The sequence below is a fragment of the Diadema antillarum genome, unplaced genomic scaffold (assembly GCF_040938485.1).
Source record: "Diadema antillarum isolate AM-2024a unplaced genomic scaffold, OU_Dant_1.0 scf00000067, whole genome shotgun sequence".
NCBI classification, from domain to species: Eukaryota; Metazoa; Echinodermata; class Echinoidea; order Diadematoida; family Diadematidae; genus Diadema; species Diadema antillarum.
Window position 1 is genome coordinate 1,352,528 of NW_027270956.1, and position 12,169 is coordinate 1,364,696.

Below are 12,169 nucleotides of genomic sequence, written 5' to 3' on the forward strand. Positions count from 1 at the left end.
TTGTGGGATTCCTTGGGAGCATTGTTGCTTCCGGTTGGTTTGTGTTTCAGTTTCCATGCAATTCAATCTAATTTTCATCTGCTTTTCATTCGTTGACACTGCTTTTCTCTTTGGTTAGAATTAAGCTTTAAAAAAAAGGCGCTTAGAGTTAAAACTTCTAAATTTTACTGATCAGATTTGTGGCCACTAGAGTCAGGGTTCATTACTGCAAGGCTTCAATGTGCTGGTCACATGATGGTAAGCAAAGAAATCTTCAACAAAAAATACCCTGGATGAAGATGGAACGTGACCTGAGTGCACAATGCAGCCAAAACCAGGTGAAATTGTTTATCCCCTGAGCTATCCCATAATGCATCTAAAGTGATGCTCGCCGCGAGGCGCCAAGGTATTGGCAATACCGAGAATTGCTTTAACCCTCTGCGTGATCTGTGTGCCAATTGGCACTGAAAAACCCATAGCATTGTACACACTGTCTAGAGTCCCTGGCGTATAAAGGATTAACACAAGGGCTGGTGGCACTCACATGATACGCATAAATGTTTACTCATTTCATACCAAGAAATGAAAATGAAACAAGAGTGTTTAGAGCGCCACCTTAATGTCATCTTGTGTGAATACTCATTATTTTGTGGTCTAATTTTACAATTAGTTTTCACCACATGACACAACACGATGAGTGAACTTGTGTCCAGGAGTCAGCAATTAAACAGAAACACATTTGAAAAGTGAAAACGAAACAGTAATATTCAGAGCATTATGCCTTCCTGCCTTGTATGAATACACACCATTTTGATTGCAAATTTTCCAACCATTTTTTTTTTTTCACATGACACAACAGGATGAGTCAACACTTGTTCAGGATTCTGAAGGTACTTAAACAGAAAACACACTTTTTCCAAACTATCTTCAACTGGCTATCATTACCATTTCTGTGACAGTTCTATCTCTTGAATGTTAATCATTATTTCTTTGAGTTTTTTGTTTGTTGCTTTATTGGTTTGTTTGTTTGTTTGTTTGTTTCAGTGGAGTAAATTGAAGACCACTTGAAAGCTTAATGAGTTTTGAGAACTATAAGATAAAAAAGAAATGTCCAAATTTGATTTCAAATTTATGGTAAAGGAACTTTAATGACAAAGTATCCATTTGAGAGGTCTTAAATGTGCCTTGAGGTCTTACCAAACACAGCTGTCATGTTCAAAAACTGCCCAAATAAACAGCTCTCTGGCGGAGTAGTTCCAGAGTCACTGAAATCAAGAAAGAAATAAAAAAGAAAGAATACACAGTGACAAGTCACATGTTAAAATGCATGGAAATGGTGAAAGAAGTATATTTATGATTGAATAGAGAAAGCTACAAAAGATTTAATGAACTAGTACATTCACTGCATGATATTAGGAAAATCAAAATGTGTCTTACACCTCTCTTTGATATCTACCATGTACAAGTTTTGCAAATGTTACGAGTTCATTTCATTCTTTAAAGAAATTTTGATGAAATTTTGAAAATCATTAACCAAAGCATCTACACTGCCTAGTGAAAACTGCAGTGCTCTCATTCATTTAATGATTAAACGTCAGATTGAAAACCCTTCATTTCTCTTCATGATTCCAAAGGTTGTAAATGCTGAATCTGGATGTAAGATACTCTCTCCCTCTCTCCCCCTATATCTCCCTCTCTTTCCCCCTCCTTCTCCCTCTCTTTCTCTCTCTCCCTCTTGTATATCATGCATCATAGTACGTATTCTAAAATCATAGTACAGAGTCGTTTATAGTATGCTTGAATTATCAGCATCATATATCAATGAGCAAATGTACAATGGTATAATATAGATAAATTTGATATGAATTATATTTTATTGGTATGATATATTGGTGCTGTCATTGTCTTCATTCCAGCGTTCCTCATCCCACAAGCATGGCGTTTTTTTGATAGTGGAACACTCTTTTCCGTCGTTATAATTACTTACTTTTTTGTTACCAAAACAAAGTGTGCATTGTTTGTTTGTTTTAATATCATTCGTGCATATACTTTATATTGTATTCGACAAACTGTCCTTATCAGATGTATGAAAGCCAAATTTTAACAACTTGTAACACTTTGAATCATGTTTTCTTTTTCTTCTTTGAGGGAAATAATTGAATGAATATGAATATCATGTTTACATTGTAATCTCTGCTCACTTCCAATCCTCCAATACTTTAATAATAAATGATTTGTCGCGCTGTTCATTGTCTCGGAAGAAAGCAGTCTCCAAGTACAGAGAAAGAAATATAACAGCAGAGCTGAACATTAGCAGTGGCCTGGTGGAATACAATAGAGCTGCCTGTCAGCAAATATGTGCATCAAGGCACGCTTATCGGTAACGTCCGACTCCAGTTAGGATTCTTCGGCTGTGATAAAGCTGTATGCAATTTGTTGCGAGGATTCCCGAATAATATTATCCGAGTCAGGCCAGTCTTCCCGTATTGCAAGGTATTCCCACGCTACGGGGTAAAAGGCAATGCCAGGCCAAGCCCAGGAGTGGGAGTGAAAGTTTGTTTATAATACAATAAAAGTTTACTCACCTGATGTAGGGGAATCCCGCTGGAACATGATGCAAGCCCACAGCTATGGTATACCTGGAAATGGAAAGTGAATGGTGATATCCTAATTTTCCTTTGTTGTTGTTGTTGTTGTATCACAACATTTTGTGTTATGAATATTTTTTTTTCATGTACCTGTGGAATCATGACAATTTTGCCATGTGAATAAAGCCACATCCTGTCAAAATACCTTCCTCTGAATGCAATTGGGAAGTACAATCAGTGTGAAAATAGACCATTACATCAAGCCAACCCTTGCTACAATACTCCACTTTTTTCTTGTGTGTGTGTGTGGTTTTTTTTGAGTGTGTGTATGCAACAAAAAGACTGTCTGTCTACAAAGCATGCTGTCAATCTTCATGGCATGCGGTCCTCCAGCAATGCACATGGTCCTTCTACAAAGTATGACACATGCCTTCAATAAAGTTTTGAGTTGTCATTTATAAAGAAGCTGCTTTCACACAATTGTTGAACATTATGATATCTATGTCAAATAGTTTGGGGCAAGCCAGTTCACAGGTTTTTCGTACCAGCCCTTATTGAGATTTAAAGCCATGCTGTGAGTATCAAGCTGAGTAAAGTGCACAAAGGGATGTCATTATTAAAATGATGATTTATAAATTTTGATTGTAAGGTCTAGGACATGATTAATGAATTCTGGAGTCATCATAAAAGATTGATGAATCAAGTCGGTGCTACCATCAGGGTTGTATAGGCCAACCAAGGTTAACTCCAACTGTTCAACTACTTGAGGGTAAAGACACAATGTGTGCAATCCAGTTGTGCCTGTCTCATGACTGTATGTCAAAGGGGAAGTTTACAACAACAACAAAAAGTGGATTAAATGTTTGTTCATTTTTTTTCCATCTGAGAAGATGGCTGGATAGCCCATATTCAGCTACGTTACGCTGGTCTTCCATGGGGTCCAATTGGATTTGAGGTGGGACCACTTCACCGGGTTAAACACCCTGCTCTTTACGATGAATGAATGAAGAGGGATCTTTTACGTGCCTGAGTTGTTACTCTCTCATACACGGGACCTCCATTTTATGTCCTATCCGAGGGACAGAGTGTTTTGCCTCTTGCTAGAGGGGACGGTATGCTTACACACAACATTGCTCAGTCCAGACTCGGGTTCGAACCCGGGCCGCGTGATCGTGAGGCAGACGCGCTACCGACTGAGCCAACTCACCGCCCAAATGAATGCAGCAATATCAGTAGAAGATATCAGTGTCATTTGAGGAAAAATATGACAATCCATTAAAAATGTTATCAATTTTCATAGTTTCTGTACCACTGCCACTTGATGAGAGAACTGCAAAGTTCTGTTCGTAATGAAAAAGACACATTTATATACAGGCCTACCCTCACCTTGATACTGACATTTGTTCAGACCTGCATGTGTGACGGATGATGTTATTTCCCCTGCTTTCTGAAAGAGGCAAGCCAAGTGTTCTTTCATTGTGCCAGAAAAATGAAATAATGTTGAATTCTCTTTACATATTTTTCTTTTTAATATACAATTGTATTGTATTCCTCAAACGACACTGATTTGTTCCACTTTTATTGATGCACTCACTCAATCCACATATTTTTTTTTTTCTGCAGTGAAATCACGAACAGAGGTAGTCTTCTCATCCAAGTAGGGTGGCACTCAAACTTAAAAACTTTGTCACTTTTGAACAGATTGTCAGATTTTCCTCATACTTTCACTGATTCTGTGCTCTACAAATTGCTGCATTCACTCAATCCAAATATATATTTGGGTAAACTTCCCCTTTAACTTTATGCTGAAAAAGTCATCATCTCTGGGGTAAATGAATAAGTACGTAATGTGGTTTCATGAATGCTCATGATAAAAGCAAATCCCTTCACCTATAAATAGGATACATGGTAACATATCAATATCTTGTGATCCTGCATTCACAAAACCAACAAAAAGTCACCAGGTACGGATTTTAGTTGAGGGCAGATTCTGAAGGAGTGCTTAATCTTACCAAGTGGTACTACGTGCAATGAATAGGAAAAAAAAAAAGGATCAATACAACTCATGGGCATCCACAGTGAATTAAGGGATTATCAGATTTTAAATGGTAAAAATTTTCCCTCTTATTATGCACATTCTACTCATGGCTAATGCCAACGCAGGAGCATCACCTTTTCAAAAGTAACAGTCAAAATTGAAATGTGTGAAAAGGTGTTTTTAAAGAAGTTATGCAATTTTTATGGGTTTCTCAGATATACCTATAATGTAATCACACTATTATACAAAAAAATGTTCTACAAGGACTTCAAATAACATAATTTCCCATTCATCCCATGATCGCAAACGTGAGCATTATTTTGAAGAATTCCTCTTTCAGAAAATCAGAAAATCAGAAAATCAGAAAAATCAGAAAATCGGAAAAACAAAAATTGACTAAGTTGACTCATTTCAAATATGTTAAGTCCAAATTGGGTTGTGTGACTTTTTGTTGGTTTTGTTCATGCACGGTCACATTTGTACAGAGGTTTGGATTGAGAAACAGTATGGGGAATCTAAAGGGAACCCATAAGAATCAGTGAAGATCAAGGAAAATAGGACGTACCAAAGAAATGACAGAGTGACATTTAAAGTAAAATTACATTTTAACGAGCTGTATTGCCCTTATCTCATTTTTCAATTATGTTCTGAGAACTTCCTCTTTCAATATTCAGTTTAGCATCAGAGACTTGATATAAAACTTTCATTTGATACAAAACTACCATGTTCTACGCTCACAAACTTTTAGGATAATAGTGTAGGCCATATTACCTCTTTAAACAGAAATTATAGGGGCTACAACTCTCTACACAGGAAGACACAAAAGATTGATTCGGAAGGTTTTGAGAGGGTTACATGATCTATCGTTTGTTGATGACATAAGTTTCCTCTGAAGGAGGTGAATTATGCTCAAGATTTCATTGGACGACAAAAAAAAAAAAGGAAGATAGTTGGTTATCTCTTCATAACTGCTGTTTATCACTACACTACTGTGACATCACAAAGTTGTTACGGTACAGTCTTAAATCCAGCAAATGATGCTAGCAAAACTTTTACCTGCTTTTTCTCAAACCCCATGCACTTGTGTGTTCTACTAATACTTGCATAGTACAACTCTGCATTCTACCGTATCCACACTTAACTGTAAAACTGGAAACATTAGCAGTACCACGACGCTCTTGCGAATTGGAGCCGATGCCCATATACTGAATTGTGCAGACAAAAAATTTTGGATGCATTTTACTTTCATGATCATGGCTCCTTGCAAAATTTGCTAAAATTCCATGCCTATGAATATTTCTGGTTAAATTGCAGTATGCGTCTGGGGCAAATTCTCCAAGAAAAGTATATGTCGTAAAACAATCTTGGAGATAGCAAGCGATAAACTTACGGGATGAGAATACTGCAAGCAAGAAGAATACCAACGACAATGGGAACCCATCCGAGTCCAATTAGGAACCAGGGTCTACATCGGCAACGACATCCTATCGCCATCCTGCTTGCTAAAAATTAGACCAAAGAGGAAGAAAAAAGCTAAAAATCATAATTTTTATCTGAGGTACATTGCCAAATAAAGCTGTTGTTACTGTGAAATATTAAAGGGACTGTACAGTACTGGTTGAGGCGGGGATTCATGTTTTGAACATTCCTAAGTGAGATGAGAAACCTCATATGAAATATGAAAAAGCATGTAATTTTAAGGAGGATTCAATGTTTATTAGATGAAAATTGGTTTTCAAATGGCTGAGATATCCAAAAAAGTAATAATAATAAAAGGCGACATGCCACACTTTTATTAGGATCTCTTTGTTTCACCTTGTTTTTGGATATCTCAGCCATTTCAAAACCGATTTTCATCAAATAAACTTTTGATACCCCTTACAATTGCATGACCTTTGACATCTCATAGAGTGGTTTCTGAATATCTTGCAAAATGTTAAAGGCTAAATTTTCACCTCGACCAGAACTGTACACACCCTTTAACCCGTTGAGGAAGAGTCCCAAGCATACTCGGGCAGGCATCTATGGGAAATGAGAGTTGTAGCAAAATTAGCCCATCCTCAACAGGTTAACAATAATAATATAAATCAAAGTGATGATAATAACAATAGTAATGATAAATAATATCTAGATATAGAACAAATGAAAAGGATGATGTACATTGCATTTTCCAATATCATGGATAATGACTATATAGGGCCTATATAGAGCCTAATGAGGCCTGATGAAATAATTCAAGTTTTCACAATCACTACAAACAATACCGGTACTAGAATTAATTCGCTCTGGGACTGGTCTACCAATTACAAAGGTGTTGTCTACACTTTATCATCACTGTTGTGTTTCAAGATCAATGAGATATAATTGCGTATAGGTACCTAGACATGAACAATATCTGTATAACATTATCAATGTTATCAAGATACATGTAGGCCTAAGTGCTGCTATAGGGCAATACATTTGTCATATGTACATTCATGTAGTTGTCATTTTATCATCATTACATTATCGACATACCTACTTTCTTAATTACCTGTACTGGTACAAGTCAGAAAGTAAAGCATTGGGCAAGCCATCGGTATCGATGCTAACCATCCATTCAATTGGTCCAAGAGACTTAAAGCTCATCTTACCAAGTTTCAGGCAACAATAACAATTAATAAAACTATCCGGTGTCCATTTACTTGTTGGAAAGTCTCCAGTTAATAGCATAACAGAAAAACACTCCACAGAATATCTTCTATGAACCTTGTGCAACTGTATGTGGCATTATTATTCTGAAACATTACACTGATATCTGAAAAATTATTGCTGAATGATAATAATACATGCATATCAAATTATCATGGTTACTGTAAAATACAATATTTTCACAGCATGACATTTTTCACGAATTGGAGCTGACGGCCTTTTTCGCGGCATGAAATTTTCCCCAAGTTGCCTCTAACATTCAATTGTGTATAGTCAGGTATAAAGTAGACTAGAACTTTCACATGCATTTTAATTTCGTGAATCTTGGCTCTTGCGAAATTCGCGAAGTTAAAATGCATGTGAACATTCCTCGTTTTACAGTACAGGAAGGATAAATAGTTAAGAATCAGTTAACATTTCTACATAATTGCATGTACATCATATTCATCACAGCACAATTAACAAACAGAATTTCCCACTAAGGACATAGAAGTTATAAGTCGAGGACTCTTAAAAAAAAAAAAGAATAAAAAAAAGAAGATATAATCTTATCATCCGTAGATATACATGCCAGTGCCAGCTGGGATGCTAGATTCTCTTTTCGCCCTTCAATTGTGCATTAAATCAATCACAACAACAAGTGCATCCTCATGCTTCGTACTAACTTCTCACTTTGTGATGTCCTATATTCAAAGCCTTCTATTAGAAGTTCTAAGTAGAGCACAGTCAACTGAGAACAAACAAAAGACTCATGCTACGTACTAGTGGTTGGCGAACGCAGCGCATGGGAGATTGATGACAAGTGTAGTGCGTCTGACAAAACGCCGGCCGCTAGCCGCCGCCTAGGTACTGGTACTCGCTGTACGACGAGGGGTTGTTGTGATCACTGATGATTGCAGCTTGACAGTGCAGCTGAATGACAGTGATGTCACCGAGACAGCAAATCTCACATCCAGGATAAGTGCTTAACACGGAACAAAATAAAATCATACCTCCTCTGCTCGGATAAGTATAGGATAATCATCCAGATTTGCAAGGTAATTGCTATGGGCTCGCTTCGTAAACTGTGAACGACACATAAACGGAACCCCGGTTCGTTTGTGTCAGGCAGCCATAACACCACAACGTCTGCATAGAGCCAGCCAGCAGGTAAACTGTTCCGCAAGCAAGCCGTACGTACCGGCTGTGCGGTCTGCGTGGGTTGCTTCTCAGCGCAGCAGTAGCACCAAGCTGTACAGCGGCTGCTCTGTCAACAACAGCTGTGTGTTTGAATCGCGTTATACACAGTACAGTTCATTGCCATGTACGTGTACTTGTGGACCCCGAGTTCCTTTTTCTGCACAACATGTCCAGTAATGTGAGGTGCTCCATGCGGGCAGGGTTTATTTTTGGCACTACCTTGTTTCTGCTGCACCAACCACCAACCAAAGCGGGCAAACGCAACAGACACGAAACCCCGCCGATCGCGTACCCGGTACCCAAACTTAATGAAGTCCGTTCTCTTCTTTGATTGGTCGAAAGTTTTTCTTTTGTTCTACGATTCCGTTCCGATCGATTTTCACTGTCGAAGCGAATTCTTCACAATCACAAGACATTTTTGGTTAGTTTTGTTTGATTGCTTGTTAATGCCTGGCCTTCCCCTCTAGATTATCATTATAATCTTTCTGTTTGCTGTTTGTTTGTTTGTTTGTTCGTCAAAAAATTGCATTTGCTTGTTTGTTTGTTAAAAGGCAGGGACAAAACCGACTCACATAGCTCAGCTTCAAAAAGCCTCGGTAGATTTGTTACACTCAGTTACACATCAGAGCCGGCGGAACAGGGGGCGGAGGGGCTGCGGCTCGGCCCTCCACCCCGCTTTTTTTTTTTTTTTTTTTTTTGGCCCAATACATAGGAATACATAGGGTGTATCCACTTTGCCCCCCCTTTTTTTGTTTTTTTTTTGTTTTGTTTTTTTACCCTGGAAGTGGCACCCTACTTTTCCTTTGCCAGCTGATTTTTTTTTTTTTTTTTTTTTTTGCTCGTCAGGTGAAGAAACACAGAAGTGGAATCATAAATTTGATCTAAAGCCTTTTTGCTTGTTAGCTGATGAAATCCGGAAGTGGCACCAGAAATGTAAAATGAGCCCGCCACACTTCAAAAAAAAAAAGAAGAAAGAAATGTGGTGCCACCCGTGCACATAGGTGGGACACATCACTTTTGCTGCAGTGGAATGGGAGCAATCTGTTGTTAAAGACTCATTCGGCATTGATTATTACTTAGCCGATGACATAGCCGGTGGAACCGGGGGGGGGGGGGCAGCCCCCCCCCCCCCCCCCCCCACACACACACACTTTTGAAAACGCTCTGCCGGCCCTGGATGAAGGTCTATAGCTTGACTTTACATGTATTCAGACCAGCTATAATGATGAGGTAAACATTCAAATACTAGTACCTAATATTGACATCTACTTTGCAACTGAAATTTGGCATTATTGATTGCTTCAAGATTTGATTAATGTTTTCTTATTGATATCTATGAAGAATGAGAATTCACGTCTGTGCTTTGTTCTAGGACAATATTAGCCCCTGGACAATAGCTCAGACCCTTCCCCTGACCCAAACCAAATAGTCCTTATCCTGAACCTAATCCTATCACTTAGCCGGGGGTGTTCCATGGTGTTGTCCTGATACACATTGCTCATCACTGTGAGTAGTTCTTACAAAGTATGTGTTGCTTTTAGTAAGGTATTTCTAAAATTATTTACTACTCACTTTCACTGAACTGGAAAAAAATCTTATAGCAGAAAATTAAGACACAAATGAAAGAAAATAAGAAAGAGGGGAGAGGGATGGCACAATTTATATGGAACATCGGTTTAGAGTATTGTAGACCATTCAGGAAATGGAAAGAGCGAGAAAAAGATCGCTGAGTCATTGTAAAATAAGTCATTCAAAATGATTAAGTACAAGTGCAGTAATTTCAAAAGATGAACATCATGATTATACATAAGGGGAAAAGAAGATAATAGTTTTGGTTAAGATTGGTATTACTGTGAGATACGAAACCACTTTTGTTCTTTCTGAATTACAAGACCCACCGTTTATTTGTTTTGGATATCTCAGCCATTTCAATACCGATTTTCATCACATAAACTTTTAATTCCTTTTAGAATTTTGTAAGTGAAGAGTTTGTTTGCAAAAACCATAAGTCCATTTTTGAAATTTTGAAGTACGGTTTCTGTCATAAAGTGCAAAATAATACCTTTTAAGTGATATATTAGTCACTACATATAAAGGTACATTTTTGAAGTTATGGTCAAAAGAAGCAAAATTTTCTTATCATTCTCTTTATTTTTCTTGACCTTTAATCGCAAATATCTCCATTTGGCAAATATGGACTTATCGGTTTTTGCAAACAAACTCTTCGTATGCTCTTTAGGTTTCTATAATATATCTCGTGCTCTCAGATGTGCTAGAGTCTTTGTTTCGTAAATGAGCGCCATCTGGAGCTATCTGCACCTTTTGGGGCAAATCGATTGACTGCAACAGATGACCCAAAGGGTGCATCTCTAGATACACCCTTTTGCCATAAGACTGTAACACCACATGTCAGGTTTTGTTGGCAGAAGGAATACCTATCTAAGCCTGGTGCTAAATAGTTTGGAATACTCTATTTTGAAAAGTGTGCAATAATTTATTACTCATTACTTCAAATTTGTTTTTAAAGTATAAAGCAAACCCTAGGACAAGCTCCATAATCAAACATCTACTGTTTGTGTAAACGTAGAAATGCCCAAACCAAGGAGGGTAGACAGAAATCTAATGAGACTGATCTTTCTGTCGAGGTCTCTGAGAATGATACCTGCTTGATAGGACCAGTGATCTGCAGAGACAGTGGACGGGACACCCGCGGCTGTCATTTGGCAATTTAAAGTGTGTTATCTGAGTTCCACACTGGGAAATTAATTGTTTTGAGATTTTGGCAAGGAGGTCTTCCTTGGTCCCATAATCATGATAGAGAAAGCTTCCACTCTCAGAGGATCGATAGGGAAGTGGTCTGTCCAAAAGTCAAGTCGTTGTTGTGGCAGAGGACGTAGCTGGCGCTATTACATACCAGCGAAAAAGTTACCGGAAATGACAGTAAAATTGTTGACGTTGGAAACGGAGTTTTCTCGTAGCGGTTAGCTATTGCTTCCCTGGAACTAGGCGACAAGGCAAGTTATTGTGCTCCTGAAATTCCTTGTTTTTGATGTGTGTCGTAATATGCGTATATACTACTCTTTTATGTTGTGCTTTATTTGGAGAATAGATTTAGTTGAAGGCATAACGAGCTGTTGAATAGTTGCTTATCCTAAATAGTCCCATACGTTAGCTTTCATGTCAGATGGCTGGATACAACAATGCCATATATTATTTGTTCACCAATTCTTTCTGATTTGCCATAAAATGTTGCGTTGCTTATTGTTTACCATTGCCTGCCGGATTTCTAATAAAGTCTACATCGCTGGATTTTAGAATCCTGAAGGGATTAAGTGAAGATATTGTCTGGTTATGACGTACTAGTACTCTATGTCGTGACCATGAACAAGATATAACTTATAAGAATCTGCTAATCAGATGTTAGCCTGACCAGACCGCTGTGCAAAGCACAGCAGTCTGACATGCACTAGCGTTTAAACGTTGTAAACGACCGTCGCTTTTGACGGCAAGACCACAAAAAATGTCTTTTATTTTGTTTGATTTTAACAGTAATACCACCCACCTATATCGTATGTTGCTGATGGTTGAGTTGAATTTGGTGTTTTGTTGGTATCCAAACCTTATTGTTGAATTTTTCGGAGTAGATTGTGCGATGATTCACAAAATCAACGAACAATCACGAACGCTCAACCCG

At 38.0% G+C, this 12,169-nt stretch overlaps 2 protein-coding genes across 2 annotated transcripts in view; one reads left to right on the forward strand and one right to left on the reverse strand.

The window, feature by feature from the left end:
• LOC139716606 (DNA damage-regulated autophagy modulator protein 1-like) overlaps positions 1 to 6,103 on the reverse strand; it is a 28,355-nt gene extending 22,252 nt beyond the window's left edge. The window contains exons 1-3 of the mRNA XM_071628133.1: positions 5,996 to 6,103; positions 2,565 to 2,618; positions 1,177 to 1,244 (exon numbers count right to left, since the gene is read on the reverse strand). Of these exons, the coding sequence (XP_071484234.1) occupies positions 1,177 to 1,244; positions 2,565 to 2,618; positions 5,996 to 6,099 (226 nt within the window). The 5' untranslated portion in view covers positions 6,100 to 6,103. The remainder of the gene's footprint in view (positions 1 to 1,176; positions 1,245 to 2,564; positions 2,619 to 5,995) is intronic.
• A 5,307-nt stretch (positions 6,104 to 11,410) lies between these two features.
• LOC139716607 (uncharacterized) overlaps positions 11,411 to 12,169 on the forward strand; it is a 35,139-nt gene continuing 34,380 nt past the window's right edge. The window contains exon 1 of the mRNA XM_071628134.1: positions 11,411 to 11,489. The gene's annotated coding sequence lies outside the window, so the exon portion shown is untranslated. The remainder of the gene's footprint in view (positions 11,490 to 12,169) is intronic.